The following is a 19,834-nucleotide window of genomic DNA, read 5'->3' as shown; positions in this document are numbered from 1 at the left end:
AAAGAAAAGATGGCGACGTGCCCTCGACGCTGCTGCTCACTCTCTGTCCAGTAAATCAACACACCAAGTGGTTGTTTCTCTTAGCCAAGAGAGGATCAGAACCTCTTAAAGCCAACATCTTCACAAGTGTCACTCAGGCTGACACGCCGTCTCCAAATAGCACACGAGTCTCTGTCAGTCCGTGTCTCTGTGCTTGACGTGTGAGTGTTCGTTCTCACACACACACACACAGACACACACACACACAAAAACATGCATGGCTTGGAATAGTTTCCCAAATAACAAACAAACATCTAAAGGAAAGTCAGACATGTGTGTTTGATTGAGGGTGACGGAGCAAGAAAACAGCAAATGGCAGTCGACTCTGCACGCCACGAACATTATAATTATGTAAATGCCCCTGAATCATGTGACCTTTTTTTTTCTGGTGTCAAAGCTTTATCTCAACTTGATCAAACTAATCTGCACGAACTCATAAAAGTGACAAATTGTAATGTAAAAACACAGTGAAGCTCAAACTTTTTTTTCTGTCTAAATCACATTAGAACCTTTTAACCAGTAATTATTAATTACCAAGTTTAATTCATGTGTTACGTTTGAAAAGCTGCACTAGTTGCCAGGTGACAAGATGAAGAACAATCTGTTTAAAAACCCATTTATCAACGCGCATTCACTGTCACTGTCAGGACAGTTAAAAGGATGCACCCACCCTCCCTTCCCTTCCCTTCACTGCACTGCACTGATCCACTATTATGTATTATGAAGTGAGGCGGGCGGCATTTCGTGGCAATCAGGCTTTTAATAAACACCTGACAAACAAACAGGCTACTTAGAGGAGGAGCATCCTTGAATTTTTGAAGGTCATTAAAAGCTCAAGAGTCTATTATTAACAGGGCTAATTAACAGGGAAAGACAAGACATTCAGGTTCAAGTCAGGTGACAGATACCAGAAATAAATACCACTGTGGACGACTGTTGGTTGATTTAAAGGGATAGTTCAACATTTTGGCCCATTGCCATAATCCCTATAGTCATAGCAGTATGTTCGTTACCTTTAATTGTCGGTGCAAGCTATTTTTAGAACGGCGGAGCAGAGCCATGAGCTGCTCAGAGCTACGCTACGGAGGCTAATTGGATTTCTTGGTTTCCCTCATCAAACTCATCAAATACACAATCCAACAACTCCAAAACGCTCTGGTGGACAAGTTGTGACCTGCACATTCACCACGCTACGAGATAATAACGGAACGTTACAAGACAGAGTCGTTTTCGAGACTGCTTGCCGGAAACCTGCACCGACAATTAAAGGTAATGAACCTACTGCTATGACTATAGGGATTATGGCAATGGGCCAATTTGCCAAAATGTTGAACTATCCCTTTAATGTTCACTGTCTGTTTTTACAATGGCTCAATAGCACCTTGTAATTCCCGGACGTACAGGTCTATGAATAATGGGCTGTCAGATTAAACTAACCATGATTACCCTAATCAGATTCAGTCTGTGATTAGCCAGATCCAAACCAACATAATCCATTTTAAGATGACTGAGCTGGGTTTCTTAAAAAAAAAAACCCCACTAAATGCTAAATCTTACTTAATTCCAGTTTATTTGTTTTGGCATTGAAGCGGCGTCAGTTGTCACACGACATTACACAACTGCCTAATGCGCAGACCCTGTGAGAACCGTTAAAAGGAGACGAGAAGAAGAAAGGCACGTCAGGAAGACAGAAGTACAAACAGAGAGAGGTACAAACACGTTTAGAGGTCAGTGTGTGTCAGTATGAGTGTGTGTGTGTGTGTGTGTGTTGTGTGCTACCTTTCCTAAACAGCAGGCCCTTTGGCTATTTACTGTCTATTACTGTGCAATGAAATTCACTCAATCTAAATCAAAAATCTGTCCTCTCGTCTCCGATAAAAACTCTCATTTAAAAAAAGAAACACACACAAACAATCAGGGAGCAGGAGGACAGATTGATAAAACTATCATTACCGTTTTCATCATCTTCTTTTTTGTTTTTTTAAAATTGCTTTTATGTCAACTGTTTTTATCTAATGCATGAAGAGGTGACTGGGCCTCTAATGGATCAGCGCGTCTGTCCCACTAAAGTGTATCGGAAACAAAACATCCAAACAGAGCAGCAGAAGGAGGAGGAAGAAGGAGGAAGAAGAAGGAGTCTTACAGCAGAGACGGATGGATTCATTCACCTGAGGAGGCTGGAGAAACCTGCAGAGTGTGTGTGTGTATATACGTATATACTGTATAATAAAATACACTCTCCCCTCCAACTGCTGTCAAGGTGCAGCTGAGCAAGGCAGTTGAAGGCGTCTTATTTGTATAGGTGTAATAATATTTTCAGGATTTGTTGGTTGCTGTCTTCTGTAAACACACTGTTCAAAGTTGGCCCCTCCTCCTGCAGCTCAACGAGAGAGCAAGAGAGTGAATGAAGAGAGAGACAGAGAGAGAGAGAGGGCGGCCGTGATGATTCACAGCTCAGTGTTTCACAGTGGTTCAGACCATAAAGTATGAATGCATTACGGACTGTAAATAAAGATGGATGGAGCCACCGTGACGTCACCCACTGGTTTCTGATGAGCAGTTTGGATGCAGAGCGGCGAGCTGCTCCGGTCGTCAGCATGTTGGTATAGCGCCGGCCTGACCCTGCCCGACTCCTGGCTAATACTAAACTGTGCAAATGGCACCGACTGACCAGAGGCAGCCGCCCAGAACACAGCGAGACAACCACAAAATAGGATCACACAGGGCGGACGACAGGGTGTCTGCTGCCAAACACACTCAGAAGTGACACAGATTTTTTGTTTCTTTACAGAAAATCCTGTATATATATCTATATCTATATGAGCCAGTATGCATCTACAGTATATTCATTCCCTTGAGCAGAAGAGAAATGTGGAGATCTGTTTATCTTAGCGCTCAAACAATTATAGCTGATCAATACAAGAAAAACTCTGACTCCATCACATCTATTGTATTAGGATACTCTGGTTTTCTAAGTTGCACACGTACAAAATACAGCTGGTAGATTGATAAAGAAGTGTCTTTCTAAACACGTCCTCTGAGCAGCTCCAGGTTTTCAGTGTGAGCTGCTGTCGATAAATGACAAGACCAGATCGACATTGCCGTTGCTTTGAAGATGTTTGATGTTGAACTCAAAACTTTTTTTTTTTTTTCCAACTGGTCAGTAAACAGCTGTCAATGCTCATGTAGCCAGGCTATAACTTAGCTTAGCTTCTTACCATCACATTTAAAAATGAAAATACAATTTAAAGCAGAAGTGAGTGATCCGGTCGTTTTCGCTAATGCTGCGTTCCAGGCAGGCTTTTGAAATCATAAATTACAGCTTCAAGTCACAACTTACGACTTTGTAGCGTTCCAGGCAACCCACTCGTGTTTTTCCGACCTGTTTTACCGGTGAAAGTCACTATAACGGCCACTCGTAACTTCCGACCCATGAAATCGTACCAATACGTCTTTTTGTACAGTCTATGTACCAGATCGAACTGGTACGACTTCACAGGTCGGAAAAAAACGAGTTTCCTTGAACGCACCATAACAGTCCTCGTCCCTACGTCGCCACATTCACGGCGTCCCTTGGCTGCACACACAGCCCTGCATGCCGTTCTCTCTCCTCATTGGATAAAAACTGTAGGATACGATAAATGTTTTCTCCTCGGCTCAGAGCAGAGCAGAGGGACTGGGAGACCCGTGTTTCAGACCAAACACTCTATGTAAGTGATTGCTGTCGGAAGATATAACTATTTAAGACTTATATTAACACAAACATATCACTTACTTCTGCTTTAACTGAGTGAACAAGCCACAAGCCAAACATATAGTTGTCTCTTGATTAAAAGTCACAGTGACGTCATCTCAGTGTGCCGATTTTGATTTTCATCACGCTGCATCAGCACCCGATCACTAATATCAGCTCTGAGTGGGGAGTTGGGTTCGTATAACTTGCTGTTTAGAAACAATATGTTCAGAAAAATCACAATATGTTCAGAAAAATCATTCCTGAATAACAGAGAGTAGTTTAAAACACAAAAAAAACAGAGAATTCAACAACAACTACAACGGACCATTATTCCCACCCACTGAAAGCTTGGTGAGGTGCAAATGGTTGAGTGGGTTCTCTGCCAAAACAGTCATATTTCCATCAGGCCTTTAGCTCTGCTTAGTTGTGGTGGCGGCTCAGTGTGTGTGCGTGTGTGCGTGTGTGTGTGTGTGTGTGTGTTTGTGATTTGTGTACTAAGAGACTGAGCATGTTGACCTAGGGAATTACACACACTGAGAAATCAATAGCGCAGGAAGGTCTAGTCCAGAACTGCAGAGAGTGGAGGGAGGGGGGGGAGTCTGGGGGGGTCAAGACGGACAGATAGAGCAGTCACATGACGTCCATCGACCAAACAGAGGGAGGCAGACGAGGGTAAAGGGAGATTAGGAATGCAGCGCTGGGCCTTGAGATGCAGACATCTACTGGGCTCTTTCAGTGTTCACAGGGAGGGAGAGACGACTGGTGGAGGCGACAACAGCTGCTGGTGTGTGTTTGTGTGTGTGAGTAGGGATGGCGGGTACCGAATCCGGTACTTTTATTGGTACCGATCGAATTCTCACCTAAGGACCGAGTATCGATTTACGTGAAGTCAAACGGTGCCACATTTCGGTACCTGAACGCACCTTCGATTCAAGTGCGTCAGTGAGAGTGGATAGACTGGTCTATGGGAGGGTCTGTCTGATGCAAATATTATATATACCTCTTACACTCTCTCTCTCTCTTTTGCTCTCGTCCGTCATTTTAAATGAGCAGTGCTACCAAAAGAGCGGTAGGCTACCGCCAGCCCGTCGTTTTACATCACCGACTTAAAAACAGCCGTCATCTAAAAATGAAGCGGACTGTTCTGAGAATCGGTACCGGCAAATATAAGTACCGCTTCTCGTCGCAGCAGTACCGTTCTCCTCAAGTAATGAGAACACATCTAAACGAGGACGAAGTCTCCTCTCGTCAATACGTGAATATTCTCCGGTTCTCATCAAAGTCGGCACTGTGCAGAATTTGCGCTGCGTTTCAATTGTTTTTGTATTTAACCTACAGAGTTTCACACAGAACTTTCCGATGGCTGTGGGAGTCTTTACATGTTTCTCATTCTACCAGAGTAAAAAGGGAACATTTACATTTTTTCAGACAAGATAGTCATTAACTATTAATTTTTTTTTCATTATATGACTATTTGATTATTTGAAAATCATTTACCATCCCTAAAACATAAAATACGGTACTCTTAAAGGCTGAGGAGTTGTGATGTTTTTTGACTTTTTTTTTTTTTGACAAAATAACTTTAATTACCACACATACACACAAAAAGTACCGAAAGCAGGTACCGTTGTGTACCTGTACCGGTTCCCAGGTACCGAGTATTAGGGCTGACCCGATTATCATATTTTGATAATCGAAGCTTCGCGGACATAAAATCGATTTAAATCGAAGCTTCGACGGCCGGGGGGGTGCGCGATCGTAACGTCTGACGAGGGGGGGGGGCGGGGTGCGGCGTGACGACGACGACCGTAACGGAGGGGGGGTGCCCGATCGTAGCGGAAATAATGAAAGTAATGGCAAACAAACACTGCATATCTCCAAAATCAGGCAGGTTTCCAGGATGCCAAGTCGCCTACTCTTTTCAATGTAACAATTGCCGATGAGAAAAGGAAAAAAGGAGCAAAACAAAAAAAATCGATTGCGGACTTTCATGATCGATTACTAGGGCTGCCCCCGACCAAAGATTTTGTTGGTCGACCAGTAGTCGTCACTTATGGCGATTAGTCGACTAATCGACCCCCCACCTTGAGGGAAAAAAAAAATATTTAAAAAAAAAAAAAAAAAAATTTGCCCGCGGTCAGGTTGAGAATTAATTAATTAATGCTCGTGACTCCGGCCGTGTTGGGTCCGAGATTCAACAACAAGCCGGTCGGGTTTCACCGTTATTATCACCAATAAACACAGTAGATGAGGAGAGTAAAAAGTTACTGAGCTCAGGCTGTGTGACGGGGGTGCGGGGGTGGGGGTCCGCGGCGTGGAGCGGTGCGGGCATAGACATGTGTCTATATGGGTGCGGGTCTCTGACTGCAGCGGGGACTATCATGGATCCGCTCCGTGACACTGAGACTGACCGCCGGTGAGCGCTGTGGGACGGGACCGGGGCTCAGACAGCACCGCTAATGGTGACAGCGGTGATACGAGTGAGACTGCCGTGCCTTGTAAAAAAAAAAAATAAAAAAAAAGTGTCACGTCACGACTTCCTGTATCTAGCCCTTCAAAATAAAAGCCCCATAACCTTTCCTATACAGTTCAGTCATTGATGTTGGCTTAATTTTGACAAGACACGGCTCCAAATGTTTTTTTTTTTTTCCTGCGACCAATCGACCAATGAAATTTTGGTCGGCTAATGATTTTTTGGTCGACCAGTGCTTGGTCGACTATTTGGGGGCAGCCCTATCGATTACCATGGCAACAAACGAAGCTTCGAAGCTTCGAATTTTTTGGGTCAGCCCTACCAAGTATCTGTACTGTATCGATTTAATGTGAAAGGTGCCCATCCCTATGTGTGAGTGTGGTGCGTCAGCATTCGGGCACCTTTGTCAGCAGCAGCACTCTCTTCTGCAGTCGTCGGACCAGAGCTTCCTGCGTCTCCCTCTTCTTCTGCTCCTCCAGGGTCTTGCTGCGGTGCTGGGACGTCTCGGCCCGGAGCTCGGCCTGCGAGCGCTCCACGCCCCGCACGCTGGAAGACCAGGAAAACAACGGAAAACGAGCCGATTAGCACCGAGTGTTCAGACAAACCAGTTTTGAATAATAACACCGAGCGCTTCCCACACAACTGTCCAGAAATGTTTTTTTGCAGCAGCGTTTTTGGTGCCAGCTCTGATCAATAGGACAATTATTAATCTTGAGGACAATAATTACTCCACAAGCTCCCTTCACCTCACCCTCTGCCTCCCCCACCCACCCCCCCCTCTGCCGTTTGTAATATTTCATAATGAGCTCCATACGCTCGGCAGAAGAGAGACGCTCGTTGGCTAATGAAAGCTTTCTTAGCAGGGCTGAGCTGCAGCATGAATACACCAGAGCATGCGCCGCTCGCCTCCTTATAGACATCACCTCTGCCTAAACAGGACGAGTTTAATTAGTGAGTTCCCTCTCTCTCTCACTCACAATCTCTCTCTCACACTCTCTCGCTCACACACCAGTGGTTACTGTCAGGAGTGCTATCAGAATCAGGACCAGTTTAATTAACTTTGTGACAATTAAGGACTTCTCAGAGATACGCTCTAATAGATACATGGGGGGAAAGAGGCATGAAGGCAGACGGAGTGAGAGAAAAAAGGTTTGAAGGCAGAGAGAGAGAGAGAGAGAGGGAGGGGGGATTGTGAGAAAGAGAGGGAGTGTGTGTTACCGGCTGTTGAGTGTGTAGTTCTGCTCTTTCAGAGCAATTTCTCTCTGCTGGATCTGAATCACCTCCCTGGACAGATCCTCTGGTTTCCTGCAGGCAGACATAGCACAGAGCAGTTAGCATACACACACACACATGTCCACACACACACTTGCATAGCAGAATAAAAAAAATCGATACGACTGCGAAAGCAAAAAGGATGGAGAATAGATGAAAACGACAGCGTTTACATATTCTTTTGTTACTCGGCCAGTGGGGAGCTGGGAAATAAAACGACAGGAGCAGCAGAGGGAGAGATGAGAGGAGGATAGTGGGCTAAATACTGGCCGCGGCTCCACAAAACAAACTCACTCCATGGGAGAGATTGACAGATTACAATGAGCACAAACACACAATGGGAAGGCCTCAACACAAACGGTCGCACAGCACAGACTCAGAGGCGGAAACGCACAACGTGACCTCCAAACTGTAAAACCCTGTGTGTGTGTGTGCAGCCGTGGCTCTGAAAGACTTCTGCTGCCACCTACCTAGCAGCTAGAACCACACACCTGAGAGCTGATGCAGGAAACATCATGGAGTTAGTTAGTTTGATGCTTCCAAGGGAAAATTTAAAGGGATAGTTCAACATTTTTGGCAAATTCTCCTATTGCCATAATCCCTATAGTCATAGCAGTAGGTTCATTACCTTTAATTATCGGTGCATGTTGTTTTGAGATCAGCGGGACAGAGACGTGAGCTGCTCGGTGAACACAATGGAGGTGAACGGTACAGGTCCCCTGACCCTCATCAAACTCATCAAATACACAATCCAACAACTCCACAACGCTCTGGTGGACAAGTTGTGACCTGCACATTCACCACGCTATGAAATAATCATGTAACATTACGAGACAGAGTTGTTTTCGAGGCAAATGCAGCCGGAACTACATTCCCGACACGGCTGCTGGGCGGAGTGATTTCAAAAGCACAAGTAGTTCAGAGTATTTGCTTCATGTGTCGTAATGATTATTTCATAGCATGGTGAATGTGCAGGTCACAACTGCCCCACAGATCTCAAAACAACATGCACCGATAATTAAAGGTAATGAACCTACCGCTATGACTATAGGGATCATGGCAATAGGCGAATTTGCCAAAATGTTGAACTATCCCTTTAAGCATGTGATCAAACCTGAGCTTTCGCCGGTAGACGGTCGGCGGCGGTAACCTGAGAGCCGACCTGGTGCTTTGACAGTCTAATAACTGGAGTGGTGTGACAAATTAGGTGTGCAGCGGGAAAAGCGCTGAGCAGTGAAGGTTAACGTCAAGGTTGGAAAACCAGAGAATGCCCGTTTTGAAAGTTGGCCGGCGTGGATTTATCGCCGCTTCCTTTGAGCCAGGTGGTGCCTCTCAGGTATGGAAATAATCTTATGACTAAAATATGAGTTCATGAATCATACGATGGAATCACTGTGCTACTCAAAGTAGGTAATTCCACATTGCCCCGAGCACAGAGGGATTAGCCTCCGCCTGAGCTGCTGTGAGAGGCTGCTCTTCTGGCGGCGTTTAGTCGGCTTTTTTGTTTTTTTTTTGGGGGGGGGAGGGGAGTTTGTGTTTTTGCGCAGACGATGGACTGGACTTGATGCTGCAAAACAGTGGGACTCTGTGGGTGTAAATTACTGGACGAGATGTCATGAACAAGTCTTCAAGTGTGACCCTGTTAAGAGTAAACACACTGTCAGGGTTGGTGCAGTTTTCAGCACACACTTCAGTGAGTAGAGGAGCACAGTCCAGGGCTTTGTTGTCAAAGTGGTGTGTGTGTGTGTGTGTGTGTTCAACTTTGGGAAACAAACGAATAAAAAGGAGGCCACTCAGAAAACTAAACGCACAACTCCACTCTTACTGCTGTTTGCTTTTCAGACACGAGGAGATTGTGTTTTCTTTTTGAGACTTGACATCCACAATCATCTCAGAGTGAAACTCAGGCTACGTTATGATGTTAATGTTCGTATGCATCAGGGGCTGTCCACAGACACACACAGCTCAAACCTTTGCCAATTTAAAGACAATGTCTAACTTGGTTTCCCATGAATGTGGTAACTTATAACGTATAGTATTAAATCAATGTCCATTTTAATTTCCCCCGCCAGGTTTATGCCTGTAACCATGCTGATAATGAAGTGCTGTTTGCTGTGTGGAGGAGCTGCTCTGTTTGGTTTCTCACAGCCAATGAGAGAGATGTGTTTTTTTGTGATGACAATTTTGTTTGCAAAACTTGTAGATACTAAAGTAGCTACAAAATAATAATCTATATATGAATCATCGGTTCATTATTAATTATTTTTCAATCATTTGACTGATTATAAAATGTCACAAAAAGTCAGAAAATTGTTCATCACAGTTTATCACATTTCCAAATTTTTCCATTCGCTTGTCAAAAAACCAAAGATATTTGGGGTTGAATGATATGTCACTGAGAAAAACAGCAACTCCTTACAAATAAAAGGTTAAGTCAAATCATTCTTATTATTTTGGTGTTTTCGCACACAGTAATAGACTTATCTGTGTATTTCTGTACCATAGTTATCGTGCATCCCTATTTTATATTCAGTCCCTTCTCTTTCAAAACTTGGGGGATTTGTGAGCAGGTCAGGTTTGAAAATACCAAAAATTAACTGCATGAAACCATTATTACACTGTTTTTCAAACACACTGTAATAATAACCAGCTAACATGATCGCATTTAGCTCCATATACACAGAGAAAAACCTGAGACACACGTGTAGCAAACAGTCCAATTCTTGTCTTTAGCTTTGGTGAAAAGGAAAATCTCTCCACATACTGTCCCTTCAAAGAAGCCTAATTTCAGGAAGAAATATTTTCATTCTGTTTCTGACAATTTTCAATTGTCAACTACACAGGAACAGACATGAGCAGGCACAATGTTATCAGACTGTGAAAACAGAGAAATAAACACCAGCATCCAGCCAAGTGCTGCTGGCAAATCCAGGCAGCGGCTGTGAGGCTGCTCTCCTCCAGCAGGCAGAGACATGGACCGTTGAAGGACGGGGCTAACGTCTGAAGACAAACTCCTCTCTCTCCAAACAGCACCACAGTGTTTTACTCCTCATTAACAACCGCTCCACTACATATTCTTCTCCCAACACTCATGACCAGCCCAAAACATCTAGTGACAGAGAAAGTTTCCAAACGTCGCCCGCTGGAGCAAAACAATGTATTAAGAATACAGCGCCTTGTAGTAATGAGAAACGACTCCCTGCCGGGCAGAATTAACTGATCAATAACATAAACACACACACACACACACACACACACATACACACATACCCGTGTGCAAAAACACTGTAGTCCCGATATTTCATATTCCATGACAGAATAAGAAACACCCCCAAACAGGCAGTTTTGTTTTGGCGTCAACATCAATTCAGACGCTGTTGCCTTACCGATGATATTATAATTCTGTCACTGCAGCAGTCTCATCCATTTTCTTTCCACCATGATGAAGAAACCATAATGATCACATAACTTCATACTCTGTTTGATTTATTTCATCATTCTTTAAAAAACTTTCCTCATAAAAAACTTTAACAATTATATACCTGAGAAGATAATGACAGCTTAACAGCCTTTAAGGCAATCAGTGTCCCACTAATGCACAAATCTGCATTAATACTCATTTTCACTGAGTGCAGTGAAGGTGAACGGCCTGCTCTTACTCTGTTTACCTCTGGATCACACTTCTTTGCCAGAGAGAAAGAAAAAACATCTTGAACCACCTGGAAATTAACTTGGACATTTATTAACCGTTAAAAAAAAAATTGCCTTCAAGGACTTTGATATGCGACAAGCTTAATCTTTACTTTTCATTCAGTTGGCCCGTTTGCAGTTTCAAGTGTAAAACAGTTTGTTTTTTGTTTCCCCAGGCAGTGTGAACACCTGACTTTAAAAGATTTCAAACTTTAACAACTACTGCCCAGACTTAAAGGGATAGTTCAACATTTTCGAAAATTGGCCCATTGCCATAATCCCTATAGTCATAGCAGTAGGTTTGTTACCTTTAATTGTCGGTGCAAGCTATTTTTAGAACGGTGGAGCAGAGCCGTGAGCTGCTCAGAGCTACGCTACAGAGGCTAATGGGATTTCTTGGTTTCCCTCATCAAACTCATCCAATACACAATCCAACAACTCCAAAACGCTCTGGTAGACAAGTTGTGACCTGCGCATTCACCACGCTATAGGATAATAAAAGAACATTACAAGACAGAGTTGTTTTAGAGGTAAATTCATGCAAAACCGCTGATGAGCTAAAAATAGCTTACATCAACAATTAAAGGTAACAAAACTACTGCTATGATGATGGCAATGGGCCAATTTGCCAAAATGTTGAACTATCCCTTTAAGAGAGAGAGAAGTGATGGACAGCCAAACCAGAGTGTTGTGTATCACGTCCCTGTGATTTCTCCCGGGGTCTTTAATTAACTGTGGATTTCACAAACACCGTCAGGTCCCATCACATAGAACATGACACTGAAATGAAGCTTTGCATGAAGGAAAGATTTCATTTTGTAATTTAAAGCGTGTCCACCTTTTTCTTTGTGCCCTGCAGTCAGTCACACACGCAGGGACAAATCAGATGTGCCGTGTGGATGTTTTCTATTTAACATTCTGTTTACATCACAGACGGAGTTAATCGTAGAGAAAATCATGCCACTGTGTGTGTGTGCGTACGTGTATGTGCGCATGCATGCACTGGACAAGGGTGCAGTGTTTATAATCTGTCAGATCCGCTCCGCCGCTCATGAGGAAACATGCAATCATTCTCTCATTACCAGCTTTGACTGGATGAATTGAGACACTCGTACGCAGGTATAACACAAAACACACACCCCTATACGCCACCGGTGGAATCGATCCACAGTGATGTGACACATTCGTTTGGAGGGACCACAGCTCCACCTAGTGGTACTTGGCGGTAGCACATATCATTCATTTTTCTTTAAATATACTGTAGATATGTAACAAACCCAAAAACACACTTCTCTTCCTCTGTCTCGGTCACACATTCAGACAAACCCTCACAACATCTCACCTTATGTTGAGTCCAGTAGACTGTCCCAGGTTCTCCCAGGCCTGAAGCTTCTCAGCCAGCCTCTAAGAAAAGAAAAAACAATCATCAGTTTATACAGTATATTTGTCCAATGCACAGGAAGCAGATCATGTTTTCACAACAGTCAGGTGCAGAGACAAAGAGACATGTGCAAGTTAGAGATGGACTCCTACAATGCCCACCCCCAAAAAAAGTCACACTCCAATATTTTGTTGGACTGCCTTTAGCTTTGATTACAGCATGCATTCGCTGTGGCATCATTTCAATAAGCTTCTGCAACGTCACAACATTTATTTCCGTCCAGAGTTGCATTAATTTTTCACCAAGATCTTGTATTGATGATGGGAGAGTCGGACCTCTGTGCAAAGTTTCCTTCAGCAAATCCCAAAGATTCTCAATGGCCAATCCGCTCTCCTTCCAGTTTGTAATAATGTGTTGGACAGTTCTTAACCCAATCTAGTCTGAGTAATCTCCTTAGATGTTTTATTTGCTTGATGCCAATAATTTGACTCTTCTGAAAGAGATTAACATCTTCTCCACAACCACAGGATGTGTCTCCTAACATGGTTGTTTAAGAAATGAGACTGCATCAGTTAGGGTTAGATAAGTTGTTGCCAGCTGAAACATAATCATCCACACAGTAATTATCCAATGGGAGGCTCTGACCTATTAGCTTAGTTAAATTCAAGTGGCGCCTTTTTTTTTCCATTATAGATCAAATGATCTATTATTTATATTTAGGTTTTAAGCAATGATTAGAAATGTAATGAGGCAGCATTACAACATTTTTACAAGCTGCTTTCACTGTTACATAAATATCACACAACAGAAATAAAACGCACAACTACAAAGAGTTAGCATCAAAAAAAGGTCGGTCAAAAAGCTTAACGATATGTGTCAAGCTATTATATAAACACAATGGACTTCTTAAAATCTCCATTTTGTGTGAAAACATGTGAAACATTACAGTGATGTGAAATCGTGAATATCAATATGTTGTTCACAGCTCTACAAGACTGACCTCTTTCTCCAGCTCCATATTGACCAGCTCTTCTTTGGTTTTCTCCATCCTCTCCAGCTTCCTCCTCAACCCCTCCACCTCCTCTTTCAGCAGGCGGCAGTTCTCTCTGCTCTCCCTGGATGGAGCAAAGACAAAAAACACACACACAAAATTGACTTCAAAGCTCTGGTATTCAGTGACAGACGTAGGAACGGCACGCTTGTGATTCCTCGCTGCGTTCACACTCTGACGCGATTTTAAAAACTTCATTTCAGATGTGCTGAGATCACGGGGACTGCATCTATGCATGCGCAAAAAATAGATTGCTGTAAATGATAAGGTTAGAGCAGAAAATTGGATAACACATTTAAAATGTGTTGCATTAATCTGATTACACTAAAACCCCCAGATTACACAGTTAAAACGGGACCCGATGTGCTCGAGTGACAAAGGGCACAGAAGATGTACATCTCACTTCCTCTATTTCAGATGAATTACAGCGTCTTTGTGTTGCAGGGGTTAGCCAATAGATGTTATCAGTCGTGATGGATGGTGTCAATGATGTTACCTTTAAACCTGCCATTACTCTTCCTATTTCGGTTCTTTGCAGTTCACCTTTGTGTCTTATTCTGAAGAAACTTTTAGAAACCTGAAGAAGCAGCTAAAAATCCATATGCATGAAAAACTTTTTTCTGCTTCACTGCGGGAACTACTTCTTCTTCTTCACCTCTTCAGTGTTTGCATACATACAGCACAACCCTGAACAAATGATGTGACGTTTCTAGAACAAAAAGCAACACCAGGAAAGGCAACCATCACCTCATACATCCTGAGGTGGTCACATTTAAAGCCCCTGTACGGATTTTTCATTTTGTGTTGATTTTGGCGGCCCTTGTAGACAAACGCGGCGGAATGAAGACTGCATTTCCCACTGTCATGAAGACGTTTGTCTGGCCGGCGCGTGCAGATTTGTTTTGGAAACGTCAGAAAGAAGACGGGACTTGCTTTTTTTCATTTTTTTGCAGCATAATGTAACTATTACAGTAGTATCGTTTCGTCAGTGGTCCGACCCGACCATGCCTTCCAGAGGTATAGAATTAGACTACTTAGAAATAGCGTATCTTCACACTGATGGGCTCATTTGCTGTTGTAGGTAACAGAGACACATCAGCAGAAAACAGAGACTTTTGCGTATCCAGTTAAAAGCTCCGTACTGGGGCTTTAATGTCACAAGGTTTGAGTCAATCTTTTTTAGTAAAGTGGAATAACACTCCGACGCTCAAGTCTTTCCATTTTAAACTTAAAAAATTGAATTAACCTGAGAAAGGCATTATCCTCTCTGAGACGCTTCAGCTCCTTCTCCAGATCTGGAAGCCTGGCCACGTCCGACTTCACAGTCTTCACAATCGCGATGTCTTGCTCCTGGAAGGCAAGACGTGTCTCTAACTCCTGCCGACAGTAAAAAGAGAAATCATCAAAGAGAAAATTACAACAGTAAACATGTGTTCAATCAGTGCACGGAAAAAAACATTAGAGCCCTGGCCTTTGTTTTACGTCTTTTCACAATGAAACTGTTTCAACAGCGACCTCATGGTACAAGAGCAGCTTGAATGCTTCAAGCTTCAGTTCAGTTCAGTTCTGTTCCCTCCGACTAATGCAACCATTATGTGATGTATTGTATTTGTACTATGCTTATCATTTGTTTTGTTTTGTCTTATTGTAATTTTATTTGTGGACCATGGGACTACAGATGGAGCTCTTGAGCTAAATCTGGCATATTTACAACAAATGATTTTTGTGTATATTCGTGAATATGCAGAGTCCAATTACAAATAAACGGATTAATGAAAATTACATAAAAAAATAAAACTCTGAGACAACACTGTAAGTTACTGCAGCATACTGTACCTTAATCTTGATGACGTGCTCTGAGCAGGAGGACTGGGAAGCCTGGAGACTTTGGTAAAGCTGAGAGACTTCCTGGTACTTCCTGATTAAAATACCAATCAGACAGAAGTGTGTGGTCAGCATTTCTCTGATGCAATACGGCTCACTGTGAAACTAGAGCTAAGTAAGTGGTTGTCTGTGTGGTAGTGTGTGTGTGTGTATGTGTGTGTACCTGCGCTGTAAATCGAGCTGTTCCTGCAATTCCTGGTTTTCCAGGGTTTGAGTAGATATTGTTGAGTCTTTGTTTTGATTCTTCTGTTTCAGCTCTCTGATCTCATCCTTCAAAGAACTGACGGCCTGGGAACGGATTACAGAAGTAAGCCAACATTAGAAAAGAGACATGACCAGAATAGAAAAATAAGTGTATGTATGAGAGTGAGTGTGTGTGTGTGTGTGTGTCCGTTCATACCAGGTTGGCAGTGTTAAGTCTAGAATCTCGCTCCTCCACTTTCTTGTTCAGGCCACCCAGGTTCTTCCGGAGAGCACGGTTTGCCTCCACTTGTTCTGATAAGTTCTTCGCTGCCTCGGCCTCTCGCTCCTCCAACTTTTTAATCCGTCCCAAAAGCTCCTGGTTCCTGTCAACCTCATGCTGTAAAATAAAAGTTTAACAAATAGGTATTTGCGTAAGTCAGAATTTCTCTGATGTTTGCAAGTTAATGTGAGATATCCTATGAAAACTAAGGTGAGGAAAACCTGAAAACATCAGATTCCATTATCACCATGTGCCCTTCTCTATTACGTGAACATGTATGGATGTGTGAGCTATACCTCTAAGTCTCGTGCGCTGTCTGAAGCAGTCTTCTCCAGTTCAAACCGAGCGCGCTTGTGACTCAGCTCCATCTGTTTCTTCTCCTGGTCCAACTGAAGGTAGCGATTCTTTGAGTGAACCCTCTCCGCCGCTTCCAGCAGCTATAATATGGAAGGGGGAAAAACACAAGAGTGTCAATCCAAAGCGTGCATACGAATAGTGTCTCTCCACAACTTATCAATGATACTGTTAATTTATCTGTACATACGTCGATACTGCGTTTGTACTGTGCCTGCAGGTTTCCAGTCCCAGCGGAGTGGTCTGACAGCCGCTGAGGATGCTCTGGGCGGCTGATGAAGGAGTTGAAGGACTTCAGGGTTGTCAACACCGTGGTGTCGTCCTCTAAATCCATTTTTGAGGGTCTGTAGTGTTTTGCAGAGCAGAAATAGATGCAGAGGTTCAGATGAAGTGCACGAGACTGTACAGATTTAACAACAGAGATGCAAAACAGCACAGCTTAAACTTTTCAGCTGTCAATGACAAATCAGAAAGGAGGACCAACAATGAGTTTGAGTCAAAGTTAACTGGCTATTGCAGATATATAGATATACTCATCCTGATGGGGAATTAACAAGCTGCATTACGCATTTACACATCATCTTTCTGTTATTCACACACATGACTGGACTTCGTTATATTCACAGGATTTGCGTTACAAACTGCCAAACAGCCAGAAGTTACCACTGGATGCGATAGCTACAGCTAAGCTAACGGCTAAAAACAAAAGCAAACATTTAGTCGCGTAGTTACGTCAAATGATTATGGCACATTTCAGGTTGTGTCTCCGTGTTTAGCTGTTTAATCTGCTGTCCAGTTCCCATGTAAAACTAAGTTAAGTTACATGTTAAGTGTGATGATCAGTAGTTTCTACAGCAACTCGGTACGTTGGTAGACGCTATCGAGCTAATACTGTGTTAAAACCCAGTTAGTTTTTGTGTTTAATGGCGTCTCGCTTTGAAGCAAAGCCCTCACCTCAGAGTTGACTTGTCTGTGAAGAGGAGTCGGTCAGTTTCTGATAAGTTATCTTTGCTCTGCTAGCCGGTTTAGCTTGGCTTGGTTGCAAGTTGCTCTGCTGCAGCTGCACACACACATCACACACAGAAAATCCCTCCAGTTCAGCTCGAATGAGTCTACGCGAGACTTCATGTAGTATCGCGAGATTTGCTTGACAGGACGGCGCTGTTGGCTGCTGGATGAGAATGGAGACAGCTTCTTGTTGTGCGAAACTTAACAGACTCGTTCCCCGTAGTGAATGAATAAAATGACTAAAGTTAAACGTCTTTGATGAAGCTCAGGGATACTGATATATTTCTCAATTTTCATCATATTTCCATCAGTCTACTGCTTGTGTGCAACTTCAGACTGTAGTTGCATGGATAATCCCACAGAGAGCAGCATTGCTACAGTTTACACAGCAGTGTGAGGGAAAGTGGTTTGTTGGAGGTCAAACAAGCCATTCTTTCACCCCAATAGCATAATTTCATTGTAAATCTAATTTATATTCGCTCAACAGCAAGTTATGATTGCATCTTTAATAATAAAAAGCACTAGCTATTCTTATGTGAATAAACAGAAATTGACAATGTACCCAACAGCAGACTGATGTAGGCTATACAAAGCACTGATGGCAGTTTTTTAATTGGGCGAACAAGGTTGGGCTGATGGCAGCAGTAGGTTATTGCTACTGGGTGATGTGAAATTACCATTTGGGCCACAATGCTTTAGCCCGAAGCTTTACAGTCAATGTTTAAGTGGCAAACTGGAACAAACTATAGGCTAGTTGCTCCTAAGAGGAACTAGATTTACATTACATTTGCATTGACTCATCTGGTATATGTTTTTATTCAAAGTGACTTGCAAAAGAATGTGATTTAGCAACACACAGCCTATGTTAATAAAACTCGTAATAGCAGTGACTCATTCTTATGCGTCTGCTTTACTTCTGCATAAATACTTCATTTTGTCCCAGGAGGACAGTCATTTGGCTGCTTTTGACAGACAACAGGATCAACTCCAGTTCTGTGACGTGATGTGACATGGTCTAATGACAACAGAAAACATAGAAACACCAAGGGAGAAGAGGCTCAGGAAGGACCAAAGCCTCACCTGGAGGATAAAGCGCTAAACACTGAGCAGTTGTGCCACCTTAACGCAAAGAGAAAACACAGAGTAGACATGACATCCAGTAAGACTGGGGTATCTTTTTTCTCTCATTTCTCTTTTTGCCTATAGTAATAATTGTCTTGCTGTCTCTTCTTGGCCATTAGCTATAACATCTTTATCAAAGCCTGGTTCACAGCAATGTCAAATTAGTTGTAATTAGTAATTTACCACACTAAGTTCCCAGTGGAGAGCGGCAGCAGAGCGGGAGGTCAGAGCAGTTGCCCTTGCACAGTAATATTTATGTGAGAAAAGAGGCGGAAAACATGAAATAAAAGCTAGAGGGAGTCACGAGGGGAGACTCTTTTTTTTAATGGTTAGGTGAGATGCAAGAGGGAGAGAGGGTGGACGGGTGTGATTTCGCCTGAAAAGGTCAGACAGAAGACATGTCCTCTTCAGGATGACACAGGAGACCCCTTTCTCTCTGTCGCTGTCTCTTTCTGTCTAATCCTTTCCCCCCCAAGAGTCCTCCGTCTGTTTCGGTTCACTGTCTTCATCACATCGCCCGCCCCTCCCTCTCCTCTTGTCTCCTTTTCTTGGACCACGGTATCCCTTGCTTACTGGCTAATAACACTTTTTTTTCTCCTCAGTGTCTTTTTTTTTATCTGTCTATGAGTGTGACTCATTCAACCTCCTCCTCCTCCTCCTCCTCCTCCTCCTCCTCCTCCTCCTCCTCCTCCTCCTCCTCCTCCTCTTCCTCTTCCTCCTCCTCCCACTCCCACCCCTACCGTCTCTCATGTGTATTCTGTGGCTCTCCTCGCCGTCTCCACCTGCCCTCGCCCTCCTAAGGTCGCCCTGAATAAAGCGATCCCCGGAAGATGACGTAAACACACACACACGCTCACAAGATTAAAAAAAACAGAAAAACACAGAAAAACACATTCAGATTGGGCGCATACACATGTTAGGCACACACACAGTGTACAGAAGTAAATCAGCAGAAGTGCCTGCAGATGTGCCCTTCATTGCCATCTGTTGTGAAAAATGTAAAAGCAGTTCACAGGAAGCCGTCTTGCACTCAGTGGCTTTTTGCACTCGCAGCATGTAGACACCACCACAAACATAAATACTATGCCAGTTTTTATGTTAATTATAAAGGGTTAGGCAGTTCCACATTATATTTTGTTACCTTGTCGTGTTGGCAGAAGCATCAACCTTTTACATCTTTACAATTAACTACTGCTGCAGGATTGGTGTGGACTAGTAATCAGGATCTGACATAAGAAAAAAAAAGGTTTATGGCATCAAAGGTCATCAGGCAGTTTAGTAGAGCCATTAAACCCACAGAACACATAATTATAACAGACTATTAAGCTTTTCACATATTTCCTCATTGCTTCACTGCATAT

General features: G+C 43.1%; 1 protein-coding gene across 1 annotated transcript in view; it reads right to left on the bottom strand.

The window, feature by feature from the left end:
- Positions 1-16,677, bottom strand: part of mad1l1 (mitotic arrest deficient 1 like 1) — a gene marked incomplete at its 5' end in the record, with an annotated part of 78,633 nt that extends 61,956 nt beyond the window's left edge. The window contains 10 exons of the mRNA XM_083974748.1: positions 6,650-6,794; positions 7,467-7,553; positions 12,553-12,614; positions 13,592-13,706; positions 14,889-15,019; positions 15,479-15,560; positions 15,690-15,814; positions 15,927-16,106; positions 16,286-16,426; positions 16,534-16,677. Coding sequence (XP_083830874.1) covers positions 6,650-6,794; positions 7,467-7,553; positions 12,553-12,614; positions 13,592-13,706; positions 14,889-15,019; positions 15,479-15,560; positions 15,690-15,814; positions 15,927-16,106; positions 16,286-16,426; positions 16,534-16,677 — 1,212 coding nt within the window. The remainder of the gene's footprint in view (positions 1-6,649; positions 6,795-7,466; positions 7,554-12,552; positions 12,615-13,591; positions 13,707-14,888; positions 15,020-15,478; positions 15,561-15,689; positions 15,815-15,926; positions 16,107-16,285; positions 16,427-16,533) is intronic.
- Positions 16,678-19,834: the final 3,157 nt, after the last annotated feature.

The sequence above is a fragment of the Trachurus trachurus genome, assembly GCF_905171665.1.
Source record: "Trachurus trachurus genome assembly, chromosome: 1".
Taxonomy (NCBI): Eukaryota; Metazoa; Chordata; class Actinopteri; order Carangiformes; family Carangidae; genus Trachurus; species Trachurus trachurus.
The sequence above is the reverse complement of the archived record's forward strand: the minus strand, read 5'-3'. Positions and strand labels throughout refer to the sequence as shown.